The 27,174-nt window shown below is 44.6% G+C and overlaps 2 protein-coding genes across 3 annotated transcripts in view; one reads left to right on the top strand and one right to left on the bottom strand.

Annotated features, from left to right (window-relative positions):
• The window catches only part of AMDHD1 (amidohydrolase domain containing 1), a 23,796-nt gene extending 16,922 nt beyond the window's left edge, over window positions 1–6,874 (top strand). Inside the window, exon 9 of the mRNA XM_036296475.1 lies at window positions 6,768–6,874. Within this exon, the coding sequence (XP_036152368.1) occupies window positions 6,768–6,774 (7 nt within the window). The 3' untranslated portion in view covers window positions 6,775–6,874. The remainder of the gene's footprint in view (window positions 1–6,767) is intronic.
• Window positions 4,463–25,190, bottom strand: HAL (histidine ammonia-lyase). Of its 2 annotated transcripts, XM_036296470.1 has the most exons (20): window positions 24,543–25,180; window positions 23,544–23,604; window positions 23,405–23,432; window positions 23,017–23,091; window positions 22,857–22,929; window positions 22,696–22,762; window positions 22,112–22,149; window positions 21,439–21,564; window positions 20,369–20,508; window positions 18,036–18,083; window positions 17,245–17,392; window positions 15,784–15,879; window positions 15,628–15,686; window positions 14,627–14,707; window positions 12,242–12,307; window positions 11,998–12,163; window positions 9,674–9,808; window positions 7,041–7,149; window positions 6,876–6,945; window positions 4,463–5,218 (listed from the first exon to the last, which is right to left on the bottom strand). In XM_036296470.1, exons 1-20 carry the CDS (start codon window positions 24,787–24,789, stop codon window positions 5,078–5,080), a joined length of 1,974 nt encoding a protein of 657 aa, XP_036152363.1. In that variant the 5' UTR covers window positions 24,790–25,180; the 3' UTR covers window positions 4,463–5,077. The 2 variants fall into 2 exon arrangements, with proteins under 2 accessions (XP_036152363.1, XP_036152364.1); XM_036296471.1 differs by lacking the exon at window positions 9,674–9,808 and having other exon boundaries at window positions 24,543–25,190.
• Between the last annotated feature and the right edge of the window lie 1,984 nt (window positions 25,191–27,174).

Genomic DNA, 27,174 nt, shown 5'->3' on the forward strand with positions numbered 1-27,174 from the left:
TTGTGGTGACCCCCAATTTCATTGTTACAAATTGAAAATAATTAAAGCGGTGATTAATCACAAAAACAATATGTAATTATATATGTGTTTTCCGATGGTCTTAGGCGACCCTTGTGAAGGGGTCGCGACCCACAGGTTGAAAACCGCTGATCCTAGTCAGTGGTTGGAATTTGGGATGAATGAGAGAGATGTAAGAACCAATATTAAATATTAGGTCTGCCCTGGAACCCAAGACACACATCCTATTTCCCTCTAGGAGACACTCACTCAAAACAAATAGCATTCATGTCTTTTTTGAAGGAAAGCAGAAGAGGGTACCCACCAGGAACTGTCTTAGTCCTCCCAGGCCTTGCAACTCAAGGGATCTCTCTACAAATGCAGAACATCAGCCCCAACCCAGGCCTGCAGTAGCCCCCTGGTGATTTGTGTGCCCATTGAAGTCTGAGAAGTGCTGCAGCCTAAGACCCCAGCCAAACAAACTTCAACCCTGTTCCTCACAAACACCATCTGCCTTGGAGCACTGTTCCTTCTGCCTGGAATGCTGTTCCTCTCTTCTCTAGGTGGGAAATCAGAACTAGTCCCCCCCCCCCCCCCCCCCACCCCACCATGCTCCCTTACCTCAAATACAGTCATTATGTCATTGTAATAACTGTCTTTCTCTTGAGAAGTGAGTTAGTAGAGGGCAGGGACCTCGTTGTGTCCCCAGGATATAGTATGTGGGATTGGTTCATAGCAGGTGATCAATAAATGAACTAATGAATGGCTGCACAAGCATACAGATCATCATAGTAAAAATTACTTGTTAAAGTACACTAAGCAGGCCAACCTCGGGATGCAGTTAATCTATTGATAGGAAAGAACATATGCGTCCCTTGATATAATGTCAAAGGATGATGCTCATGGGGGAGTCAAGTGTTAAAGTAAAACCAAGCAAAGAGACAGTTTCAAGGTTGGATGGGGGTGGGATTGCCATCCTCAGCTTTGGAGGTTGGGAGGATTATGATGAGAGGGAAAGGTCCAAGATGGAACATCATGAAGTGTTCAGAAGACAGGTGATGAGTCCTCCTACAGTAGAGAGCTCAGGGGGGAGCTGAGACTAGAAGGTGAGGTCAGCTTTCACAGGGCTTTGAGTGTCAGGCTCACTGGTCAGAACTTCACTGTAAAGTCAGGGGAAGCCACTGGGCATTTTTGAGTAGGTTAGGACCAGGCCAAGAGTGTTGTTGTAGAAAGAGTAATCTGGCTTCCGTGTGTACAGCAGGCACTCAAATATTTGTTGTGCGAGTGGACTCTGGCAAGATACTTTGAACAAGCCCCTTGGCAGAGAGTAGGAGACCTTCTGGGCTAGATGTCCAGGTGGAAAGTGAGATGTGAACACTCTACTCTGTGCTCCACATTGGGCCACATGCTATATTGACGCACCACAGCTCTGGTACAGTACCTCCCAAACAGTGGCCATGGAAGGTGGAATGCTAACAGCTACAAGTACCAAAATCTGACCAAAACTGGCTTAGGGAATGAGGAAGTTCATTGGTTCACCCTTGGAAATTTCACAGGAAGAGCAGGCTGAGGACTGGTTTATCTGGAAGCTCAATAATGCTAAAGACCCAGATTCCTTCCTTCCCTCTACTCTGCCATCTGGTGTTGGTGTCACCCCACGGCTACTAGTACCTTCTCCCTTGAGTCAGGATGGCTACCCACAGCATGGGTGCTCTGTGCCTCCCCATTAAGATCCAGCAGGAGGGTGAGAAAGGATGGCTGTTGTGGTTCTCAGGAGAGAAAACAAATTCTTGAAGCCTCTAGTAAAACTCTTCTCTGTCTCATTGGCCCAAATTGCAACCTCAGCCCTTCCTTGAACTAATCACTAAGCAAAGAGAATGGAATACCTTGAGACAAACCAGGCCTATGCCCTGAGCTGAAATGAATTTCCACCAACTCTTTTTTGTTGTTGGTTTATGTGCTGTTGTTTTTTAAATATATTTTTATTGGTTTCAGAGAGGAAGGGAGAGATAGAAACATCAATGATGAGAGAGAATCATTGGCTGCCTCCTGCATGCCCCACACTGGGGATTGAGCCCACAAATTGGGCATGTGCTCTGACCAGGAATCAAACTGTGACCTCCTGGTTCATAGGTCGATGCTCAACCAATGAGCCATACTTGTCAGGCAGGTGTGTGTGTGTGTGTGTGTGTGTGTGTGTGTGTGTGTTGTCAATGTTTAAATTTAATAAATACCTTCAACAGAAGTAACCCCCCAAATGCAGTGATCATGTGATTTATGAGGTAATTAGAAGGCTTAATCTATACTAATAAAAGGATAATATACTAATTAGACCGGGAGACCTTCCGGGAGACCTTCTGGACAAAGTAATGGTGGCGGGGCCGAGGCAGAGGTGGTTAGGGGCAATCAGGCCAGGAGTGGAGGGCAGTTGGGGGTGAGCAGGTTGACAGGGAGGGGTAGTTGGGGGTGATCAGGCAGGCAGGCAGGTGAGTGGTTAGGAACCAGCGGTCCTGGATTGCTAGAGGGATGTCCGACTGCCGGTTTAGGCCCAATCCCCTAAACCGGCAGTTGGACATGCCTTGAGGGGTCCCAGATTGGAGAGGGTGCAGGCCTGGCTGAGGGACACCCCCCCACCCCCACCCCCAGCACGAATTTCATGCACCAGGCCACTAGTAAAAATATAATCATCCAGTGACCAGATCCAGAAATAAGGTACAAGTTTAAAGTAGTATGAAAATTATCTTTTTTTTTCTCCTTCACAAATTTCAGGTCATGTACGGGATTTTATGTATGTGGTAGATTGATAGAGGAATGAGCCCCAAATCATATGTTCATGCCCTTTAGTACTTCTCTCCCAAGTTGACCTTGACTTGCTCTGACCAACAGAAACAGCAGAAGCTGGAAAAGTCCTTGTACTTTGAGGTTTCCCCTCTGTCAGCAGGTGAAGAAGCCAGGTGAGCCTGCTGGGGAGGACATCACAGTGACTTTAACTCTTTTGCTGCTACTCAAAGGGAAAGAGAAAGACCGAGTCAATCACATTTTCTAAAGATACTTTTTCATGGGCAAACATTCATCGACTACATCTTTCAGAAACTTGATTAACCACAGTTAGAATAGCCTTTCCCTAAAGAGGTGGTAAACTATTTAAAAAATCTAAGAATCCAGTGATAACATGAGACAATGAGTTTATGCTATATATACCTTGACATTCTCTTGAAGGCATGTGATGTCAGTTACTGAAAGAGCTCAATGACAGCCCTGGCTGGTGTGGCTCAGTTGGTTGGGCATTGTCCTGTACAAAGAAAGGCTGCCAGTTTGAATCCTGGGCACATACCTGGGTTATGGGCCTGATCTCCAGTAGGGGGCGTGCAGGAGGCAGCCCATAAATGTTCCCCTCTCACATGGATGTTTCTTTCTCCCTCTCCCTTCCTCTCTCTCTCTCTAAAAAAAATAAAAAAATCAATTAAAAAATATTTTTTAAAAAGCTCAATGAAAAAGGGCCCCTGAAGACCCTGGGGATATTTGGGATCCAGCACCCCCCAAACAGGAGTGAAAAACAGCCATCAGACAGCTGGCTCAGCTGCTGCTCCTGGGTAAGAATCAATAAACTTTGTGTGTGTGTGTGTGTGTGTGTGTGTGTGTGTGTGTGTGTGTGTGTTCACATTTTAGCAAGAACAACATCAAGAACAGGTTCCTCAGCCTTTTCTGTTCTCTGAATTGCTGTAGGCAGTAGTTCTGACTTCTGTCTCCACCTTCCTCTGGACAGGCTGCAATCTAGAGTGAAAACTATTGTGAAATATGCTGGTGGTCCCATTTTAGGCTGTAATCGGCTTGGAAATCTGGCAAGTGTGCCTGTCCTTGCTTAATCAGCTGTAGGTTTTAGAGTTATAGTTTCAGATTCCTGCACTAGATGTTCTTTCAACATTTGCATGGGAGGGGTGCAAAGTCACAGATCTTAGAAACCTAGAGGGCATCTGACCTATCCTTCATCTGGGAAATTACACTTTCGCCTTCCTAGAAGGCCCTTTTTTGGGGAAGAAACATATTGGGTAATACATCCTAGGGTCCCATCTGATTTTTGTTAATGGGGCTTCATGTTAATGGTCACCATTACAGAGAGGGGTTGGTTAACTTCTGAACAACAGATTCCTTATCTGTGAAACGAGGAGGCTTAACACAGGGTTATTATAAGAACATGAACTGAGAAGGAGATTTGGCTTGAGGTGGTGAGCACACAATACAATATACAGATGATGTGTTATAGAATTGTACACCTGAAACCTATATAATTGTGTAAATTTCATCTCAAAAAATTTAATAAAAATAAAATAAAAATAAAGAATGTGACTTGAGTGCTAACATATAGCAAAAAAGTGATCATACTAACCTCCAACTCTAGTTTAAGCATCGAGTCCTTTTTGAATATGTGTAGTGATAATTGATAAATATGAAATACGAAGTTCAGTAAGAGACACTCCAATAGCAATCTTTATATCCTTAATCCCTTTACACAGACCTCTTGTTGACCTATCAACTATTCTTTACTATGATTCCATTAGTAGAAGAAAGAGCAACTTAAAGACAAATTAAGATTTAAAAAGGGTTGTTTATGAAGATGTATTAAGGAACACTAGTCATAGCATAGTACAATCAGCCAGAGCTAACTAGTGGAGAACTTGTCAAAGCAAACAAACAAACAAACAAATAAGATTTTCCAAAGTCTAATGTTTTCAGAAAAATGCCATCAATCTGTTTCAAGATGTGTTGCTCTAATGTTAAGAGTAAAAGACCTATGCAGTGTGGGTGCTCTTCTCACCCTGAAGAGTGAGATAGCATTAAAGAAAAAAAAACCCAAAAACTCCTATAATCCCTGCTGCACCTCAGACCAGACCAACAAGAATGCAGTGGGAGAGTTAGCAACCGTATTGCTGCCACCGGTCTAGCCAAAGTAGGTTTTAGAAGAACTGAATTATGTAATGAATTGATCCACCTAAACAAAGTTCTCAGGCCTCTCCTTCAGCACAGTGCTGCTTGCTGTCAAACTAAGTACCATCTGATCTACATCCCACGGCAAAGCCCGTTAAAGCTCCGCTGACTCTGGGATACTGCTGGACTTCCTGCGCAGAGACTCCAGGGAAAAGGCCGTCGGAGAAACAGGTCTCGATTCAGGAATATGCTCCCTTCTGTATTTTTCGATGTATGGTGAAGCTACTTCCCACACCTGAGAAACAAGGATGAGACCGAAATGTTGACAACATTGTTTTCATATGCCATTAAACATCAACTTCACCTGAAGACAAAACATTATCTGATGAAGACAGTTGTAGCAGCTGTTTGCTTGCTTTTATGATAAGGCATTTAACACACGATCAGTGTCTCTGGTTGCTTTCAAAACTTTTAAAACACAAAGTCCAAAACTTCTCTGAAGTTACCATGAAGGCTTTCAGCTGCTTGCTCTTCTAAAGCCAAACAATCCAAAAAACAAACAAAACCTAGAGAATTTGGTGTGGACAGAATTAAGGAAAGTTGCTCAGGGTCTGACTGTGTGTTTTCTCAAGCAAACCTCGAATGATAAAAAGCAGTGGATTTCCTCATCTGCTCTATTTCCCTGTCTCGTGTGCTCTGTCTCTGAGACCCTCAAAGTGGGCACTGGACCAGCAGCACCAGCATCACTGGGGACAAGTTGGAATGCCAGCCCCACTGTGTCCAAATCTGCATTTTCACCCAATTTCCAGGAGATCCACAGGCACACTAGTGTGAGAAGCACTGCCTCAGGCCCAGCAATCTGTTCTTTCAAGCATAGCACCTTCTCAAATGAAGGCCCTGTTCTTGGTTTATAGCTACTGTTGTTTTTTTATCTGATTGCTGCTGACAACCAAGGGGCCTTCCCCCCCCCCCCTTCTTTTGTATCACCTTAGAAAATGTATGAAGATCAAAGGGAAAAATCCTTCCCCCAGAGCAGAGCAATGATTTCAGGGGAAATCAAGCAATTCTAGGAAACAGGATCCCCACAAATTACTACAAAAGGTTTAAAGAACTTTAAAAATATATTTTTAAAAAATGAGTCAGCCTGCTAGGCAACTGTCTTTATCAGATGAGTCTATAGTCAATGCAGCCAGAGGAAATCAGTAGTGAAGGGAACTGTATGTCACCAGGTTGATGGCTGGGACACACCAGAGCACCAGGCAGACTCAGCCCTTTGAAGCAAAAACCTGGGACTTTGTTTTTTCTCCAGATCTATGCAGGCATTGGACCAGGTGGTGATAGTGATGACATTATAAAAGGAGAAAGTGCCCTATCTGGTTTGGTTCAGTGGATAGAGCATCGGCCTGGGGACTGAAGGGTCCCAGCTTTGATTCCTGTCAAGGGCACATGCCCAGGTTGCAGTCCCCAGTGGGGGGTGTGCAGGAGGCAGCTGATCAATGATTCTCATCATTGATGTTTCTCTCTCTCGTTCTCTCTCTCTCTCTCTCTCTCTCTCTCTCTCTCTCTCTCTCTCTCTTCTTCTCTGAAATCAATAAAAATACATTTTTTTAAAAAAAGAGAAAGTACTTTTGAATGAAAGAGTACATTCTTGGTGAAGGGGATCCATGAACCTTTCATCTCATTTTCTCCCCATGAATACTTGTTCCAAAGCTCCGTTTAAAATTTATTTCTGCTTCCAATCCCTAGACACTCAATGTTTGGGTGCACATGGGAAACCGAAGAGTTTATCCAATAGCTTCTTGGTGGCCTTGCAAATTGAGTAAGTACCCTTTTGTTCATTCCAGGGAATAGCCAGAAAATGAATGAATAAGACAAGGTTTCTCCAGGACCCACTCCACTTTACTTTCCCGTAATGACCCCAAACCAAGAAAGAAGCCGAATAGTCAGCTTGCCTGTTGGTCGACAAGCAGTCTGTGCGCTGCCTCGATGTCCGGAGCCATGAAGCGATCTTTTATCCAGGGCCTGCAGAGAACGCAAACCAAGTCATCAGCCAGACATGAGCACTGCCAGGGCTCACGGCTCTGAGACCGTGTCACTTCCATGACGACAGACTTTACCTGACAACCGAGCGCACCAGGTCATAGACCTTCTCCAGGGGAGTGGTTGTCCTCAGGGGGCGTAGGAACTCGATGCCCTGGCAGGCTGCCAGCAGCTCGATGGCCAGCACTGAAACGAGAAAGGAGGAGGGGTGACTGGTGAAAGTCCGACCTCCTGCTTGAGGGCTGTGAATGACAGAAGTGGATGGCCATCTTGGATGCATCTTTAATGGTGAGAAGGGGGAAAGAGTCCAGGTAAACTTTGTTTTCCCCTTCTCACCTCTCCTAATCGAAATGGGAAAATCTGTTCGCTATTTCCACCTTTGTGTAAGTTTCCTTTTGTTGTTAGTCTTGCTGATCCCTTTGGCCTGAAATACCTGGCACGCAGAACTTCATCAAAAGGTTGAAGGAGCCGATGAAGGAGCAAATGAATCTTTGGTTGCCCTGGGACTGAGTCTACAGTTGTTTGTATGGAAACTAATACAATTATTAATCAATAATAATACAAGAATAAACTTCATGTTTTGTGTACTCCCAACTGTAAACCTACTTTGGCCCCACCCTAAGTAATGTCCCTTTCGAGCTTTCAAACTCAAAAGCTTCCAAGTCCACTACAACTGAAATTCTAGAAATTGGGACTTAGATGTCTTGCACTCTCATCTCCATGCATCTCAGATCGGTTTATTTTGTGCACACCCCTTTCCTTACGAAACTACCATTGCACTTCTCCCACTTTGCCGGCCCTACTTGTTGTTCAGGTCCTCATCTTAAATACTTCTTTGGAGATGCCTTCTCTCATGGCTTCAGACTCTAGTATTTGGTCGGAATTTTGTTACGTGCTACAAAAAGTTGCCAAGTTGTTGTCCAATGTCTGCCTCACTGGTTAGACCCTAATTTCCAAGCTGGCAGAGAGGAAGAATATCTCCTTCATGGGTTAATCCAGGCAGAATCCTCCTCTTTCTGTGCCCCTTATGCGATGAGGAGTCACTAGGCACTGTAATAAGGCAGATCCTTATCTTGCGAGTTTATATCCAGCACCACTGGGTTCCAAGATTTGTAGGTATTTGTTTAAGATCTGAATCGAAGCAAACTTAACTGAAGGTAAACATGCTTGAAAATACCAATTCTTTTTCTAAACTGCACCTGATATAAATGTTTAGAACTGCATCAGATGAGCTAGATCTATAATTTGGAGCTCTAGGCCAACTTTATTGTCATGTAAATATCCAAGCACCATGTCTGTGCCAAACACACTTCTAGGTATTCTAGATCCATCTGGGGATGTGATTGAGGCCTGATTTGGACAAACCCACTGTACAGACACTGAGATAATTGGGAGAATTTATAAATTATATTTCAATACAGCTGTTACAAAAAAAAAAGAATATTTAACTCTCTCATTTATCTTAAAATAGAGATATTCTTTTATCAGCCAACTACTTTAAATACAGTTGCAAAAACTTAGGAACTTAGAACATAAGTCCTAAAGGAAGGCAATTTCTCTTTAAAAAAACAAAAACAAGCAGTAATTAAGAGGTCAGGGAGCAGAGGGCCTAACATCCTGTGAAGTATCTTTGTCAAAATGGTGGGATCTCAGGCTTGTCAAGCCTTTAGGGCCAACTGCCACGTACAGGAAACGCATAGGACAGAGAGCAAGTTAAAAGTAACACCACAAGGAAGCTAACAGGTGAGTCCAGAATCCCGGTCTCTATCAGAAAACTGACCTGTTTTTTTCAGCTGGTCAGAGGAATGAAGGGGGGGGGGGGGCGAAGTGGGGGGAGGAGGGAGATGGGACAGCTCTGGATGAAAAGAAGCTTAAAACTTTGACCACCAAATTTAAAATGTGGCTCTTGCATCCTGATTTGAACAAACCCACTGTACAGACACTGAGATAATTGGGAGAATTTGAATGTGTACTCAATGGTGATACCAAGACAGGCTGCGATGATGGCATTCTGGTGGCATCAGAATTTGTGAGAACAATATCATCTCAAGCCCCACCTGAAATGCAACATTTGCATTTTAATGAGATCTAGTGATTCATATGCTCGATAAAGTTTGAGAGACATCAATCTAGGTAATTTCTAGGATCTCCTCACCTCCCTAAGATACGTATCTCTGGCATACATCAAGCCTCCTCTGGTGACACAACCAGTCAAATTGTCCTCAGGTACCTGGAAGTGAGCACGTATCTCCCTGACATGCTAAATGCTTTCATTGTTTTCAACTTGGCGTTAAGCGTTAAAGTATGCAGAAAGAAAATTATATAATGGATTTCTTTGAAAATAGGTTGAGAAGAGAAAAAATAAAGCAAATGTACTGTTGAATCAGTAAGGTGTGTATGAGGTCCATGGCACTAATCTCCCCCCTTTGAATATGTTTTGAAAGTCTTGTGTTGTTGTTTTAAAAGCCAGCAGATGAACCAGTTTAGGCAGCAAGAGTGGTTCTGAATCTCCAGCATGAGAATCACCTGGAGGGCTGGCTGCCTCCGGATTCCTCTGCCCTGCTCCCTAGAGTTTCTCACCCTGCAGAGCTGGGAGGGGCTTTGAGGATCTGCCTTTCTAACAAGATCCAGGTCATGCTGATGCTGCCGGTGGGGACCCCACTTTGAGGACCACTGGTGAAGCCCAGGATCCAGGCCTGGCTGGGGTTACCTTGCTCCACGTGCTCGATGACCCTGAGGGCCTTCCTCGCTGCCCATCCTCCCATGGAGACGTGGTCCTCCGTGGCAGCGCTGGTGGAGAGCGAGTCCACAGACGAGGGGTGGCACAGAGCTTTGCTCTCAGAAACTGCAAGAGGTCAGCACTAGTTAATTATGTTCGAACGGGAAAAACTGCCCAGCTGACACATATTTTCCCAAAGTGCTCCATGGCACCCACCCCAGGAGCTTTTGGTGGTTATCCAAGCACCACATGGTCCAAAGTTACTTTGGGGAAGGAACCATGTTGTGTTTTCCCTAACATGAGAAAGACTCTAAAGCTATCATGAGTTCTAACACCGGATGGGAACCCAAATATCACAAAGCCAAGTTGAAAACAATGAAAGCATTTAGCATGTCAGGGAGATACGTGCTCACTTCCAGGTACCTGAGGACAATTTGACTGGTTGTGTCACCAGAGATACATATCTTAGGGAGGTGAGGAGATCCTAGAAATTACCTAGATTGATGTCTCTCAAACTTTATTGAGCATATGAATCACTAGATCTCATTAAAATGCAAATGTTGCATTTCAGGTGGGGCTTGAGATGCTATCGTTCTCACAAACTCCCAGGGGATGGCTCTGCTTTTGGTCCAAGGATGATACTTTAAGTAGCAAGGACCTAGGTTACAGAATTCCTTCTCTCCAGCAGGAGAGGTCAAATTCAGAGTCAGCCCCCCCCCCCCACCCCCCACCCCCCCCGGCCAGCTTTCTATGATGCTGAGAGTGGCTCTGAGTGAAGTGTCGCTGTTCTGCATGCTATAAGGAGCCTACCCGAGATAATCTAGCTATAAATGGGCTTGCCCAAGACTTTCAGGTCCCAGCACTGCAACCCAAGACCTCTAAACCAGCTACATGGATCAGCAGGCTGTGGTGAGGCTTGTTCAGAAACATAACGTACAAGGGGCCAAAAAAAGGAAAAAGGTTCATTATAACGAAAGCAAGCTGAGCAACGTCATTAGGCAGCTTGGGAAGCTAACATTCATACGGGGCTTCCAAAGGTCTATAATATTCTCTAGAAATCAACTACCTCCCCCCCCCTCCCCCTCCCCCCCACCAGATTAATAGGAAAACTGGTTGCCCTTTGAAAGGATATTTTAATACGCAGGTAAGTGAGCAAGTAGAAGATATCGGACAGAGGAGAAAATGAATTCAGTGGCCCTTTGTTGGTTATTTGTGTTGAGTTTTAGTGTGAGGCTTAGGTGATGAAGGGATTAGAAGGAATAGCAGCTATATTAGTTCTAAAGTTTTACCTGCATTAATTCATTTAATCCTCAAAACGGCCCCACTAGGTAAATTTATCATGCCCATTTTACACAGGAGTAAACTGAGGGCAACAGGACTGAGACTTGTTCCTTGTCACACTGTAAATGGCAGAGCCAGGATTCGAACCCAGACTCCATGCTCTCAGTGAACTACATGCTATCCTGCCTCTTGGGCAGGTTTGCCAGATAGAAATACAGGATGTTCAGTTAAATCAAATTTCAGATTAAAAAAATATAAGTTTTAGTACAATTATGTCCCAAAAAATTCAAATTTAACTGGATATCCTGCATTCCTATTTGTTAAATTTGGCAGCCACATTTCAGGATTAAGTATTGATTAAAATGAGAACCTCTATAATTGAAATGAGAGCACAGATTCGAGAGCCAAAATGCCTGTCTTTGAATTCTCTGCTTCTTACTAGCTGTGCAAGTGTGGGTAAGACACTTAACTTCTCGGATTTCCAGGTATTCATCTGCAAAATGGAGGTGATAATAAGTACCTGCCCCATGATATTGTTGTGACAATTAAGAGAGTGACTATAAGTGAAGCCCATAGCACTTCCTTGTTGCATGTCGTAACCACATGTGTAGTGGTTGGTATACCTAATGAAAGGTATCCAACGTTTTATTATTTTAGATCAGTTCACATTTCATCATTAACTATGAACATCTTTTTCTTTCTGATGGTCTTCAAATTGAGATTGGGGGAAAAGTTACAAAAATAAAGTTCATATGATGACAAATTGTTTCCTGCAGAGAAGTTGTGGAAACCTCATTGTTTACAATCTCACTTGTGTATTATTATGTGTCAGTATAATATTGTTTAGGTTTTGTCTTATATGTTTTCCTTCAAAATATTAAAGAGACAACCTGCTGTGTTTGTATGAAGAGAGGTAGGATGCAGATGGAGGTGTTGAGAAAATCAGATCTCATTCAAAGATAACATTCGATATTTTCAGGTAAAATGGAGGGGCCCTTCAATGGACAGGCTTGGGCAAAGGGCAGTGTCCTTACCCAGGGCTGCGGCTGTGCAGTGGGCTATCATGAATCCAGAGTTCAGACCGCCTTCAGCCACCAGGAAGGCGGGCAGCTCGCTGAGGGAGGGGTTACAGAGCCTTTCAATTCTTCTTTCACTAATCGCAGCAAGTTCATGGACACCGATGGCCAAATAGTCCAGGGCCTGAAAGAGCGTCTCAATTCAGTTGGCCTGTATTGTAATATGTTCTCAGGGGCAGCAGCAATTCTAAAAATAGCTTACTTTGGCTGGGTATTCACCATGGAAGTTTCCTCCGGAAATGGTCTCTCCCCGGCTGGCAAAGACCATCTTTCAAAATAGGTTAAGGTTTGAACACCCTGAGGTGGCAGCCCTTGTAAAATGCGGAGAGAGAGCCCCCAAGCAGTTGTTGACATAAAGGGACACACACACACACACACACACACACACAATCTTGAAGAAGAATTGTGTATATCCAAGTCAAGGCCAAAGAAACACAAGGCATAAAAATGCTGTTTTCTCTTGAGATTAGAGATTCTCAAGTATCATAACTGTGCTAATCTGGTGGGTAGTAGTTGGTCTTGAAAAGTTCATAACCTGAAACTAAGAGCAGAGACCAGACACCAGTGTAAAAGCAAATTCTGTTTCTCCAGTGGGTCCTGTGAGCTTGTGCTCCATAGAAAACCTGCTGACTGGAAGACATTGCTGCTGCCCAACCAGCAAATTGTCTGGAATAATCAATTTTGGGAAAACTTCCAAGCAAACTCTCTAACGCAGTGATCTGTGTCAGCATTCTCAGCAAAGGGCAGCCAAGAAATCATTGTAAACTCACTTAGGTCTGAGGCAACTTCGGACTCACCGAATATTCATATTCTCAGGGATCTTTGCATTCCATCATGCACTTTACTTAAACCAACAGACAAAGGCAGTAATAGACCCTCCTTCCAGGTTCCAAAGAGCTAATTTTTACCTACTGGGCTAAAGAATATTCGCTACCTATTATATCAACCAGGGACTCATTCTGTGTGAGAACGGTTCTGACTTCCAAAGAGCTGGAGATGCACGTGTTACATGATCTTCATCAAGTCTGGAGTTGCCCTTTTCCATGTATTATAACCGCACGCCTGTTCTTCTCCATGAACCCACCGCAACCACAGGCCTTTGGCCTTCTCTCCATTCTCTGAATCCTTATAGCGAGTGATCTCTGCACCAAGTTAGAACATAAGCATGTTCTATTGTTCTTTAGCTCCAAATTTGTTGGTTGGCTATTCGATTATAGCAATTAGAAGTTAACTTCCATCATATCTAGTAACTAGGTAATAGGTGCTCTATCTGCAAAAGAAACCTTAGGAAAACATTATTTCAGGTAACACCAGTATTGCAGGAGAACTCCCAAAGAGTAGGCAATTGGAAATTCATCAGGGATTAAAACCCTTTCATTAAATAAAGAACTTTTGGCTGAAATCTTTGCTGAGGTAAGTGTTGGGGGGAGAATTTAGTACAGAATTATTTCCTCTCCCATTTCCAATAACTTAATGGTTTGTGTTTTTTGTTTTTTTTTTTTTACTCTCTAAGATATCCTTTCAAGCTACATTATGTAAGTGTCTAATGGATATGTCTGCTCTACAGGACAGATAGGTGAGATACGACTACCTGGAGTTCAGGAAAACTACTCCCTTTGGGAGGTGGGATGGTGTACAGGTGGGTTAGTGAGTTGAGGATTATTTAGTGTGGGTTTGACTTAACTGTGAAACTATCCGAGAGGATGCAAAACCCACATCCTGAAGTAAGCTCTCCAGAGAAACCTCACACAGCTACTGTGGACCCGTGTGCTAGCCCAGGCTGCGAGCTGCTTTCAAGGATGCTGATCCAGCACTCTCCCCAGGGCTGAGACTTGAGGCAGACGTGGGATAGGAAAAACAGATTTCTACAGGGTTTGGTGGTCTTCACAGGCAGTATTGTCTCTGTGGAGACTTTGCCAATGTGACCCCTGAGTGATCGCATTCCATGGCAGAAACAAGATGGCTCTGAGATACCCACACCAGGAAAGGGAGTCGGGCCCCGTCTTTGAGAAATGGAAGTGTTCTTACTCTTCTTTGTACAAACACAGAAAACACCGATTTGAGTCAAGTCCATGTCAGAAATAAAACCTCGGGATATGGAAAACCATGCCTCTTTGACCAACACTTTGGTAAATGTTAAAGGTTGCTTCTATCTAAAGCATCATGGCATTACTGGAACCGGGAAGGTGTACATACATGGCCACCTACCCTGGTCTCTACAATCACACCTGGCACATAGGTCTTCCTCCTTCTACCAACAGCCCCAGCAGTGGGTTTTAGGGAAAATGTCTTCATAAAACCTCTCAGTCAATGCTGGAAATCCACCCCATTTCATCGTTAATGGGTCAATTTTGAAGCTTCGGCATGTTCCACTCTGAACCTGAGATTAGGTTCGGAGACCTACCTCTGCCACCTCCCAGCTCGGATCTGGACAGAGTCCCTTAACTTCCGAGCCTCAGGTACTCAGTTTATGAAATGAGAAATGAAGTGGCCGGAGACAGGACAGAGCTGCTGCAGTGATCACTTCAGATCTTAGAGTTACCAGCTGAAACTCTATGACTACAGTTTAGGAAACGTCAAAAGATACAGGATTATCTGTTGCACTGTTTAGTTCTGTGGTAATCAGTTTCTTCACAAACGCTATTGTGTCATTCGCCACACCATGGACCTAAAATACAAGAGTAAGTGAGTTACTGCATGGAAGACTGCCTGTCAGGTAGTCTGATATCCCTGTTAGAATGCAGGATGTTTGGAAGTGGGATGTATTCCTATAGCAGATCTAATTTGGCAATTCTTCCCCGTAGACGTTTTTGATCGACTAGCTAGAATAGAACTTGCTGAGTACAAGGACGTGAGTCCTCTAGGGAGGACTCTTTATGACACTGTAGACTGGAATTTGACACAAGCTGAATACAGGGTGGGGCAAAAGTAAGTTTATAATTGTGAATAGGAAAATCAGGGAGTTTATTCTTGTGTTATTAAACAACCATAAACCTACTTTTGCCCCACCTTGTATTGTTTCATTCTTGAGTTAATCTCTCATTCAACTAATTACCATATGCAAATGAGTTGTAAAATCGATACAGGATACCTCATGCTAACCCAAGTCATCTGCATTTTTTATTTAAAGTTAAGCCTCGCAGATTTATTTACCATGATTTAGGTCTGCCTATTAAATGCAGCTAAGGTATACCATGGATGGGCACTTGAATTTTTATTAGGCTTTTCTGTGAACATCTCTGGCTGGCTGGTTCCTAGTTCTATCTAACAGGGAGAGCAAGTAAAACTCCACTAACTGGTTAAAATAATGTTACTAAGAAACTGAAAAAGTGAGGGCACTAAACCAACACAGCAAGATGTCTGTTGGACTTCTCTTCAAGGTTGAGGAAAGCAATTCAAAAGCTTATCACATGGAATAGAAACAACAATAATGGGACAAATGGAAGTATGATCTAGAAAATTTTTAATAGAAGCTGTAAAAAAAATTGGATTCTAATTGACCATTACATGATTTTCTAACACCTCCCTCTTTTTCTGCTTCCCACCTGCATTGAGAGAGAGAAAGGACACTTTTGTTTGATGATTTACCTGTGGACAGCAGCGCAAGGTGTACGCGTCCTGCACGCGGTCACAGAACCTGTGACTCTCTGTGGAAAGGTGAAGGAGACAGCAGGGAACATGTTATCAATTTTCCCCCACAAAACACAAAACCAAATAAGCTCACTCACACAAAGATGCCCAGACCTGCTATTTCTGATGGGTGGTGATCCGAGTCCAAGAGTGACCGAAACCGGAAAGCAACTTCAATTTGCCCAGGATGAGGGCGAACAGCATGAATGTCTAGAATTGATGAAGGAGAAAGAGCCTGAGCAACTCTTGTATTAGAACGAACTACCATGGATGCTCAGAACCATCCACGGAGCTGACACAGCCCTCAAAAGGCCCATGGTCCTAACCACCACCGAGCAGTAGAAACTTATCTCCAAAAGCAAGATATTCCTTATTGTCTTTACTCTTTGAAATCTCCAAGTGCAAATTATGTGTTGAGAATTCAACTACTGGGAATTCACTCAAGACACTGGGCTACCCTAAAAAGATTTAGGCTCATAATGGAAGGGAGCTCTATAGTGGTCTAATTTAACTAAGTGATTTTGAGACAGTTTTTTTATCCTACTATCTATACTAATAAAAGGGTAATACGCTAATTAGACCGGGAGACCTTCCGGACGTCCTTCTGGACAAAGCCATGGTGGCGGGACAGAGGCAGAGTCAGATAGGGGCAATCAGTCCAGGAGGGGAGGGCAGTTGGGGGCGAGCAGGCCGGCAGGGTGGGGGCAGTTGAGGGCAAGAAGGCTGGCAGACAGAGTGGTTAGGGGCGATCAGGCAGGCAATCAGGTGAGAGGTTAGGAGCCAGAAGTCCCGGATTGCGAGAGGGATTTCTGACTGCCAGCAGTCAGACATCCTCCGGGGGTCCCAGATTGGAGAGGGTACAGGCCAGGCTGATGGACATCCCCCCTAGCACAAATTTCATGCACTGGGCCACTAGTATATAATAATAGTCTTTTAAACCCACTACTTTCTTTTTTTTTTTTCTTAAATGTATTTCTTTATTGATTTCAAAGAGGAAGGGAGAATAAGAGAAAGATAGAAACATCAATGAGAGAGAATCACTGAATGGCTGCTTCCAGCATGCCCCCCACTGGGGGTCAAGCCTGCAACCTGGGCATGTGCCCCTGGCTGGAATTGAACCCGGGACCCTTCAGTCCACAGGCCGACACTCTATCCACTGAGCCAAACCAGCTAGGGCATCAAGCCCACTACTTCCTAAGTAAGCTACCACTTCTGTCATTCCCCCTCCCTCAGTTTTCTAAAGGGGACCAAACTGAATCCTACTGTAGTTCTAAAGCTCTGCAAACAGTTTCCTAAAACAGCACTTAGTTTGACGAGAGTCAGACCTAGGTGATCTGGGGCAGGTTACTTAACTATCAAGATCAGCATCTATTTATAAACCATGGTCATTTCAAGTGTTGAGTGTGGTAGAATTTAGAAGAAACTGTAGCAGTATTGGGCACACCATAGGCTCTTGAGTTTTCTCTTTCTTCCCTACCACTTACCCCCACCCCTCACATGTCTAAAGACCTCAACCAGCCCACCCCACCAGCTCTGGCTGAATGAATAACAACCAAACAGAGGGACCATGCTGACCGGTATCGAAGGCTTTGGTGGTGCCCTTCAGCACCTCCAGCGTCAAGGCCGCCACTATGTCAGCCTGTCGCGCAATAGCACTGGCTCTCTCCACAGCTTCACAGCCCAGGGAGGTGATCATCTGCGTCCCATTGATGAGCGCCAGACCCTTTGGGGCAGAGGAGAGAGGTTGCCTACTGTATTTCTGTAACAAGCCTATGTACAAGTTGATTTAGTCTTTTGCTCTCATGAGAGGAAAGTTAGCCAGTCAGTTAAACAATGTTTATTCATGTTTTCTGAAGTGCAGGTCAGTAATGATTATTTAAGCACTTTAGGACTAAGTGCCATCCTACATGAAATTACTACTATAAATCTGGCAAATAGAATAGCTGTTAAGTATCCCCATTCTCAAGGCAGCAGAGCAGCTCCAGTGTGGAAGGCATATAAAATCTTAATTATGCTACATTTCTTCTTTAATTTATCATCATTGTAGACAAGATACACTAAAACATTTCTAGTCCAATACTCTTGGCTTAGAGAATCCTAATAGATGCTGGATTAAAGTGCCTCTTAAGGATCTCTAGGGATCCCAATTTAAAGTTTAAGTTCTTAGGTAAGAGAACCCTTAAGCATTTATGGCATGAAGAATTTTTTTAAATATTGATGGAGGAGCTGTTTCTTCAGTGATCAACTTTCAACAAACATATGAACCATTTTTATTTTAATAAATCACTGAGACTGGCATTAAGACTGAAAGTAGTGTATAAATAAAGACTTGTTGACATGGACAAATTTCCTTTGAACATCCTTACCTCTTTTGGCTTCAAAACTATTGGTTTCAATCCATGGGCTTCCAGGACCTAAAGAATGATTTAAGAAATTAAAATGGGTAACAATTACTAATTTAATGAGGAACCCAATAAAAGATCTTTCAGCCCAAAGGTCTGTCTTATAAAAGACTTGAGCCCCAGTGCATGGATTCGTGCACTGGTGGGGTCCCTTGGCCTGGCCTGCACCCTCTCGCAATCCGGGACCCCTGGAGGGGGGTGGGTGTCGGCTAGCAGGTTTCAGAGACAAGGTCTATCCTCTAGGCCAGTGATGGCGAACCTTTTGAGCTCGGCGTGTCAGTATTTTGAAAAACCCTAACTTAACTCTGGTGCCATGTCACATATAGAAATTTTTTGATATTTGCAACCATAGTAAAAACAAAGATTTATATTTTTGATATTTATTTTATATATTTAAATGCCATTTAACAAAAAAATAATCAACCAAAAAATGAGTTCACGTGTCACCTCTGACACGTGTGTCATAGGTTCGCCATCACTGGTCTAGTTCCTTTGTGTTAAGTGTCCACGTTAGTGACTCACCTTTCTCCTGTGGCTTCCTGAGCACATATGCACACCTGTGCTGTGCTAAGGCTGGGCTTCTGACTGTTTGTCCATAATCCCTACCTCCGAAGCTTAACCCAGAAAGTCCTCCTATGTATCTAAACACTGGCAGATACATTGGTTGTCAGAGCAGGGCTTCTCACTTGTTTGGCAAGTGTGTGGGCACCAATGAAGGGGGTATGGTTGGCCTAATAGATAGGAACAGAATCCTGAGGGGAAATGGGCCAAATGATCTTACTCTGAAATAAAAAAAGTAAAAACAGTCAATAAGTTAAGGTCCCTCTAGGGAAGAAGGAAGAGAGAGCCTGCACCATTTGCTATGTCAATTTCTCAGGTTATTAGACCACCTATTGTTCTGAGTGTTGGGCTGGGCCTGGTGTGGGAAAAATGGAGACCACCAAGCTCAAGGGCAATTATAGTAATAGAATGTTAAGTGCTACAGGAGGTAGGAAGTGGGTACAGTCAGTGAGAAGTAATCAGGTAAGATGCTAAGAGAGCACAGAGGAGGAACAAAGGAGACTTGGGGGGATTAGGGAAAAGAACTGGAAGAGCATAGAGGGAAGTTTCCCAGAGGACTTAGCAGAAGGAGGAACCGGAGTGAGTGGGGAAGAGAAGCATGGACCTGTGCTGGTCCCTCTGCCTAGGACACAGCACATTCCAGCTGCAAGGAGCCTCCAGCTTCTGTGATGGAGAACCCTGGCAGGGAAGAAGGAGGAGGAGAACACGACAAACAAGGCTCTTGTCGCCACTTTAAGTTCAGACTTTCTCCTAACGACAGTGAGGAGCACTGTAGTTTTTAGCCAGGACATGCTCAGATTTGCTGTGTGAAGGTGGCCCAGGGAACACTGTACACAGAGAAATGATCAGGAAGAGTGTGCATGGAAGGAAGGTGATCTGGAACCTGCATCCCCATAAGGATTATCTGTTTCATTAACTTCTCCCTTCTCCTTGGTCCTCGCCCCTTTGCTTACTGTTAGGGGACCTCCCAACAGTAGATCTGAGATGGAACTTTAAATAATTCTTTGTGCTGCTCTGATGGAATATGGGGATGAATGAAGAAAAAAAAAAGCTTTATCAAATGCAAGCCTTTCTAATTAGCCATGAGGTGGGAGCTTTCAGGGAAATGGGAACTTTCAGGGAAATGGAACCTTCTTTCCCGAGGCCATAGAGCAGTGGTTCTCAACCTGTGGGTCGAGACCCCTTTGGCAGTCGAACGACCCTTTCACAGGGGTTGCATAAGACCATCCTGCATATCAGATATTTGCATTACAATTCATAACAGTAGCAACATTACAGTTATGAAGTAGCAACGAAAACAATTTTATGGTTGGGTCACAACATGAGGAACTGTATTTAAAGGGCCAGAAGGTTAAGAACCGCTGCCACAGAGTGAGTGCTATGATCCACAGCTTAGTCCCTGTGAGACTAGCAACTAAATAAACCTGCAATGACGTGTGACCTTCAACTAGGCACTTGAATTGTTTTAGGTGCTGAAGAAATTTCTGGGATCAACACTGGCAGCTGTACCTTTTCACCAACATGATCACCAAGTCCAGAGGCTGACAGCTGGGTATGGAAGCTAAGAGCCTTGTCTAGTTTGACTTCTAAGCTACAGTTTTTTCATATATAAAGTAGGGATAACAGTGGCCCCCTCACTCAGATACTGTAAAGATTAAGTGTTATAAAGCATGCTGGACACCCGGTGTCCAGCCCAGGGAAAATCCTTCCGATGAACGTTGTTGTTAAAGTCTTACGTATTTAGCGTCAGCCCAGCCACTCTTTGGAGACCACATCTTCCCTTCTCCAGTTAGCCCAAGAGCAAGATGAGAGAGTGGAGCAAGGTCTCCACTGGCACCAACGGTTCCTTTCTCTGGGACATAGGGCAGGCAGGAGGCTGGGAGGGAGTAGACAGCAGTTATTCCAGGAGAACTTCGTTCTGGTCAAGCTCACTGTGCCAGTGAGACCCACCTCCCCCAGTAGGATCTAGTACAAATGCCTGGAGAAAGACAATTACTCAAGGACAACAGAAAGCATTATAGGTTTTAGCCAAGACACAGTCAGATTTGCTGCATGAATGTGGGTGAGGAACACTATACATAGAGAAACAATCGAGATCAGGCTGCGTGAGGGAAAGGTGATATGGAACCCATATCTTCATGAGAATTAACTTCTTTCTCTGTGGTCCTCTGCTCCTTCACTTATTGTTACTGTGCATGTTCTAATCTGACCTAGAAATTTCTAGAATTCTAGCAATGTATCTTAAAGACATAATCAGGTACTAGCTGGTTCATTATAGCCTTGTTCCTAAGAATAAAAAGTTAGATATGATTTAAATTTGGAATTAAGAGATTTTCTTCTGACCAACAGTTGGGTGTGGCCATTCAAACCTATTGGAGAATGTTTGGAAACATGTAAATATTGACTTTAGAAAAGTGATATAAAATGTTCCAGAAGGAGAAAGTTCACCAAAGTGTTGACAGAGTTTTCTGGGAGGTAAAGTCATAGGCAACATAATCTCTACTTGTACCAGATTCCTAGTCTGCCATTTCACCACCACGTATAAAAGCACATGTACTATTCTGTAGGAAGTCCCCAATAGGTTTCTAAGTAAACTCGGACACCGAATAGCAGTGTTTTTGCTAATTGTTAAATACTGTCAATAGGATTACGCAGTGCCACCCACAGGCCAGCTTCCAGACCAGAGTTCACCCTGGGAGATTCTCAGAACTCTAGGGCCCCAGAAGTGCCATCAGATCTACCTTATGGGACATGCCCAACCTCAATGGAGGGTAATGGAGGGTCAGTCAGGGATCCATTGCATTACCATTAAATGCTTCGATAACTTGTTTGAGGGTCTCCAGGGAAATGCCACTGTATCCTTTGGCTAAGACATTGATCCTTAAAGCCAAGAGCATCCGACATCTCTCAGGGATTAGTGGTTTCCCAACACCTACAAAACAATTGAAAAACAAAACCTCTTCCACCTCCTGACTGCCTCCATCTCTCAAGTCTTTCTTCACTTCTTAACTCAGAGTTGGACTGCTCTCCCTCCTCACTTTCTTGCTTCTTAAAGACTCATCTTCCAAAGGTGAAACCCCACATTTGCCTTCTCAGTTTCCCTTCTTGGAACACTTCAGCAAGCCCCCACTCCCCACCCAACATCCTTAGAATAGTGTCCAGACTCCTCAGCACAAGTTGCTTTGCAATCTCACCTCATCCTGATGAACTCATTCCCTGACTTTCAGCCCTAATTTTGTGTCCTGAGTGCACCACTCTCAGCATCACTGCTCCTGTCCCAATCCTGTCCCTCTACTTGGCCTATTCCTTTTTCTGAGATTCAGCTGGAAGGTGGTCTTGTCTGCTGCTTTCTGCTTCCCTCCCTCCCCCGAAGCACCCAGTCCCTGGAATATATTGGCTGTTACAGGATGCATCACACTGTACTTTATTCAGCTAACCAAATAAGATCTAGGAGGTACCCAACATTTCGAATGATTTACCTGAAGAATGTGAACGTACGAGGTTGAGCTGGAGCTCCCTGAAAGAGAAAGGGGAAAAAATCTTCTTACTGTTACTGTGCACGTTCTAATCTGACCTAGAAACTTCTAGAATTCTAGCAATGTATCTTAAAGACGTGACCAGGCACTAGTTGGTTCATTATAGCCATGTTTCTAAGAACAAAAAGTTAGAAATGGTCTAAATATGGAATTAGGAGATTTTCCTATGATCAAAAGTTGTGTGTGGCCATTCAAACCTATTGGAGAATGTTTGGAAACATGTAGATATTGACTTTAGAAAAGTGATATAAAATGTTCCAGAAGGAGAAGGTTCATCAAAGTGTTGACAGGGTTTTCTGGGAGGTAAACTCATAGTCGTGAAAATGGTCCCTCAGCTGGGGAAGTGAGGGGAGGCAGTGGAAGAAACCAGCAAGCCTATACGTTCAATACCCAGTCGTGTGTAAATTAACCCGAGCCTCATCCTCTTCATCTGTAAATTGGGTCAAATGATATCTCCCTTGTTGAAAGGAATCTGAAGAAGGGGGGTAGGTGGCATGTGGGTGTGTGCGAGCAGGAGCCAAACTTACTCTAGCTTATTGATAGGAATTACAGTTCTGGCAAATTTCCCAAAACCTGTAGTAATGCCGTACACAACTGGAATAAAAGACAGACACCATCCAATTAGATGCAGGACATATTTTTTTTAAGTCTATAAAAATAATTGTATAACACAAAGGGGGAAAGATACCCGTTTTTTCTTTTATGATGCTGTCTATGACTTCCCTGGATTTTTGCACCTTCTTTTCCGCAGTGGGGGTGAGCTAGGAAAACATTGGTCAGAGAGGAGCACGTGGAAGAGGTCTACTTGTGGCAAAAAGGGTCAGAGGGCATCCGTCCCTCCCCCTTACCTTTATTTTGTAGCGTCCCTTGCCCAAGTTGACCAGGTCCTCCGTGGTGAGGCTGTCCCCATCTAATTCGATGTACTGCACAAAGGAAGGGGTCTCCGTGAGTCTGAACAGCTTAGCTGCTCGAACAAGAGATAGGGAAGCCTCAAGCAGAACCAAACTTGGCCACTTCAGAGATTTTATCACTGCTATTAATGTGCTAAGATAAAAGACACCTTACTTAAGAGGAAGCTGAGTATGGACTGTTTTTCTAGTGCTTTTTCCTACAACATGGAGCTGGACAAAGTCCTGTCCTAATTGGTAGTGTTTGCTCATAAATCTTGCTGGCCCTCCTCCTCCTTAAATGAGGGGGACTTCATTTTCTTAACAAAAAGAGTGGTTTGCCGCTTACCTTTTCAGGCTCTCGGTATTTGCTATACCTGAATCCAGGTAAAGGAAATTACTGGGAAGTGTGGCACAGCTCCAGCCCCGTCCCTGGCGGGAGCACCCCCCCACCCCCCAGTACCCCCAGAATCTGCAGGAAAGGATACAGGTAAACTCCCTCTGGTTGCGATGGAATGAAGTCAGGAGACATGGCATCCCCTTCTATAACTGAAACAAGAAGACAAGAAGGACCCCTTACACACCACAACGGAGAGCCCCTTTGGCCTTGCTGGTAAAGCAAGGAAGTGCCGGCCCTTCAATTGCCTTTGAATTCTTTCGAAATGGCTGCTTTAAAGTGACTTCAGATACTTCCAAGTGCTCTTAGCATCTTTACAATGAAGGAGAGCAAAGGGCAGACATGCAGGTGCCGGGGGTGGACCCTGGTTTAAATGAAAGTTCAAGATCTAACCCCCACCTCTGTCCCATCCCAGCTTTATTTTGTTTGAAATCTGAACTCCTCTGTGCCACAGGCCTCTCATCTGGTGAAGGTCTTTTGAAGGGCTTCACCTTTAAGTTTATAAAAATAGTTACATACACCACTTAGTGGTTGAGCATATGAACAAGGAGGCCACAGTTCAATTCCCTGTCAGGGCATATGCCCGGGGTTTGGGGCTCCATGGGGTGAGGTGAGGGAGGGGGTTTGGGGGAGGGGGGAGGTGCAGGAGGCAGCCGATCAATGATTCTCTCTCATCATTGATGTTTCTATCTCTCTCTCCCTCTCCCTTCTTCTCTGAAATCAATAAAAGTATATATATAGATAGATAGAGATATATAGATATTTTTTAAGTTATATAGGACAAAGTAATTCAATTACTTGGAAGAGATTCAGACCTGCAGTCCTGAGTTCACATCTGCTCTTGGCTTCTTACTAGCAGCCTGACTGACTCTAGGTAAGTGGCTAAGTGGCGTCCTCTGGGAGCCTGTTGCCTTGTTGTAAAAGGTGGATAGACCTGCCCCCACCCCCGCCCCCTTCTCAGTAGGGTGGGTGAGTACCGAAGGCCCCCAGAGGCCTAGCAGCACCTGCACAGCCAGCAGGAGGGGATGGCAGCCCAGCCTCCCGGGATGTGTGCTGCATCCATTCGCGCCTCTCCCCTCCGGCCACTCACCCACTTCCACGAACTCATTGTCCTCCAGGGCCACCTCCAGCGGGTCCTCATTGTCCAGCAGGCCCAGGCCCTTGCAGCGGCGCACCAGAAAGTGCACGTCGTCCACCGAGGCGAAGCCACCGTTGTCCGGCTTGTTCTTGATGTACCTGCGCACGGCCTCGCGACCCAGCCAGCCCACCGTGAGCTGCGCGTCCTTGCAGGGCACGGCCAGCCATTCTCCGCGCACGTGCACTGTGTACCTGGGCATGGCTCCCGCTGCTCCTACAGCAACCAGGCCGTCCGCAGGTGACAGTCACCAGGAGCCGAAAGTTTTATCTAGCAGCGGCTACCGAGGTGTGGTGGGTGGGGAGGGCGAGGATGGACTTTCAAAATATGCCACCTCCCTTGCCTTTACCAATTCACGCGTTGGACAAATATTTATCAAGGCCCCAGGGTCCCTTTGGGTTTTTGCAGTTGAGCTAGAGGCCGGAGAGGGGGATGCAGGGAGGCCAGCCACCTGCACACCAGCGATGCAGCCCTACGGCAGTAAGGCCTGGGGGTCTTAGCGTCCTTTTCTTCAGGCTCCCCGGTTTCTCCCTCCCGGGTTCCTGTCTGCATTCCCTTCCATTAAGAGCAACTTATAAACACCATGTTCCTGTCTTTATTTGGGATTACTCAACTGTGAAATAACCTGGCCAAGTGTGACACCAGGAAGTGTGGCAATCCTCACTCATTTGTTTATTCCACAAAGAGGCGTTGAGCAAGGACTCTGTCACTGCTAAGGTTCTCCCAAGCTGCTCCTCCACAGAGGGAGACTGCAAAGGCCAGAGATCATTTTCACAACTTTTCAAAGGTCACCGTCTGGGCCAAGAGCCAGGGCTTGAAGGTTAACAGCTCAGCCAGCCCTGGGTGGAACTCCTGCTCCGTGGCTGGTAAGTTCTTAATTAGCCTGTTTCCTCCTCAGAAGGGAAAGGGAATAAATGCCTCACCGCAGGATTTGCCATATCTGCCTGGGATCCAACCCTGGGCCTGCCTTTTACGAACTGTGACCTCTGGCAAGTCGTTTGACCTCCCTGGGCCTCAGTTTCTTCATCTATAAAATGGAGATATTGATAGTGTCAATTGCAAAGGCCTGTTTGGTGAGAGGACTGAGTGAGTTCATACATGGAAAGCCCTTAGAGCTGCACCTGGTCCACTGAAAATGCTACCAGCGTGTTTGTGACTACTATTTGGACTTCAGTACTCTATAAACCTATTTTGTTTTATAGATGTTCTTTCATCTTTGTACATGAATATCCCTAATCCAGTTAAGCGTCTTCAACACAGATAACTGCTCCCTGCACCCAATTCATTGCCACTAGTATTAAGAAAGTGTGAAGAGCATGAAAAAGATCAAAGAAATGTGGGCTAGTTTAGTAGTGGGCACTAGTTGAGCAGCATTTTGGTGGTCAGCCAGTTTCTAGAGATTTGATTAACACAATAGAAAAAAAATCCTAAAAAGTCTGTTCCTATTAAAACAGATTTCTGCTGGGACTAGAGACAAAGTTGCTCACAGAAATCAGCCATACCAGCATCTCCTTCTCTGGCAGCTTCCGGAATGTGTACAAATAAAGAGCTAACATGCCTTGAGCCTTATTGAAACTTGCACTTGAGCCACCCAAGTTCTAACTGCATTCTGGAACTTGTCATCTCATGAATTTGATACACATAAATCTTCCATTCCAATACCCACCTTCTGGCCAAGCCTTATAGCCTTGCAACGCCCTCCCCCAATTTACTTCGGTCATCTCCGCCCTTAGGACTTGACCTCTAGTTGGTTCCTTCTGCCCTGCACCTCCTACCTGCTTCTTCACTTACTTTCCTAGGAAGCCAGTTCCCTAGTTGCCTACCTGGACCACTTTCTTCAGCACTTTGAAATTTCTTTATAACATTAAACCTGTGCCTACACTCTGAGTAAAACCCGACCCCTGTGTTCACCCAGGGAGAGGCTCTGCTACAGAAAGTCCTGTGATGGTGCAGATGGTGGCACTGCCTTCCTACTTGCTCGCCCACTTTCCAAAACATTCACCGCCTCGAGGACCTTTTCAATATCCACCTCACCTCATTCTCAGAGGACCTTACCTCCTACCTCTCAGAAAACAGAGGCCCTTTGACATGAAGTAGCTTAACTTTCTGCTCCCTTCCATTCACTCATCCAATAAATATTTCTTGGAACACCTGTTATGTCCCAAGTACTGTGCTAGATGCTGGGGATGAATAAATACAATGCATTCTCTGCCTTTATGGTGCTTACTCTCTGGGGATGGATGCAGACATATAAGGAAGACTAGTTAAGCCCAACTATTCCCTGTACTGTGAGAAAACCCAAACTGAGCCCAGCTTTTGAGCAATCCCAGGCCAGACACGGGACATGTGAGGGAAGAAGGCTCCAGATGATAGCAGCTACCAGCAAACTGCATCACACCCAGAGATCTGAGGCTCAGGCCCTAGACACAGTAGAGCAGAGATAAGCTATTTCCACTGGTTATGTCCAAATTCATGACCCAAACACCCACAAAATCTATACCCTTACTTGTTACTCTCTCCATCCAGAACACACCTCCAATAAGATCTTTCTTATTCCTTGACTCATTTATGCTTTCTTTTCTCCAGA

The sequence above is a fragment of the Myotis myotis genome, unplaced genomic scaffold (assembly GCF_014108235.1).
Source record: "Myotis myotis isolate mMyoMyo1 unplaced genomic scaffold, mMyoMyo1.p scaffold_m19_p_3, whole genome shotgun sequence".
In the NCBI taxonomy this organism is placed as follows: Eukaryota; Metazoa; Chordata; class Mammalia; order Chiroptera; family Vespertilionidae; genus Myotis; species Myotis myotis.

What these genes read in the sequence shown, in the direction of transcription:
- HAL (XM_036296470.1), bottom strand. Translation starts at nt 24,789, where the DNA reads ATGCCCAGGTACACAGTGCACGTGCGCGGAGAATGGCTGGCCGTGCCC. An exon ending in CAACCAGAGGGAGTTTACCT is followed by an intron (nt 23,433 to 23,543) that starts GTATCCTTTCCT and finishes ACCTGGATTCAG; the next exon opens with GTATAGCAAATACCGAGAGC. An exon ending in CATCGAGCACGTGGAGCAAG is followed by an intron (nt 7,150 to 9,673) that starts GTAACCCCAGCC and finishes TTCTCGTTTCAG; the next exon opens with TGCTGGCCATCGAGCTGCTG.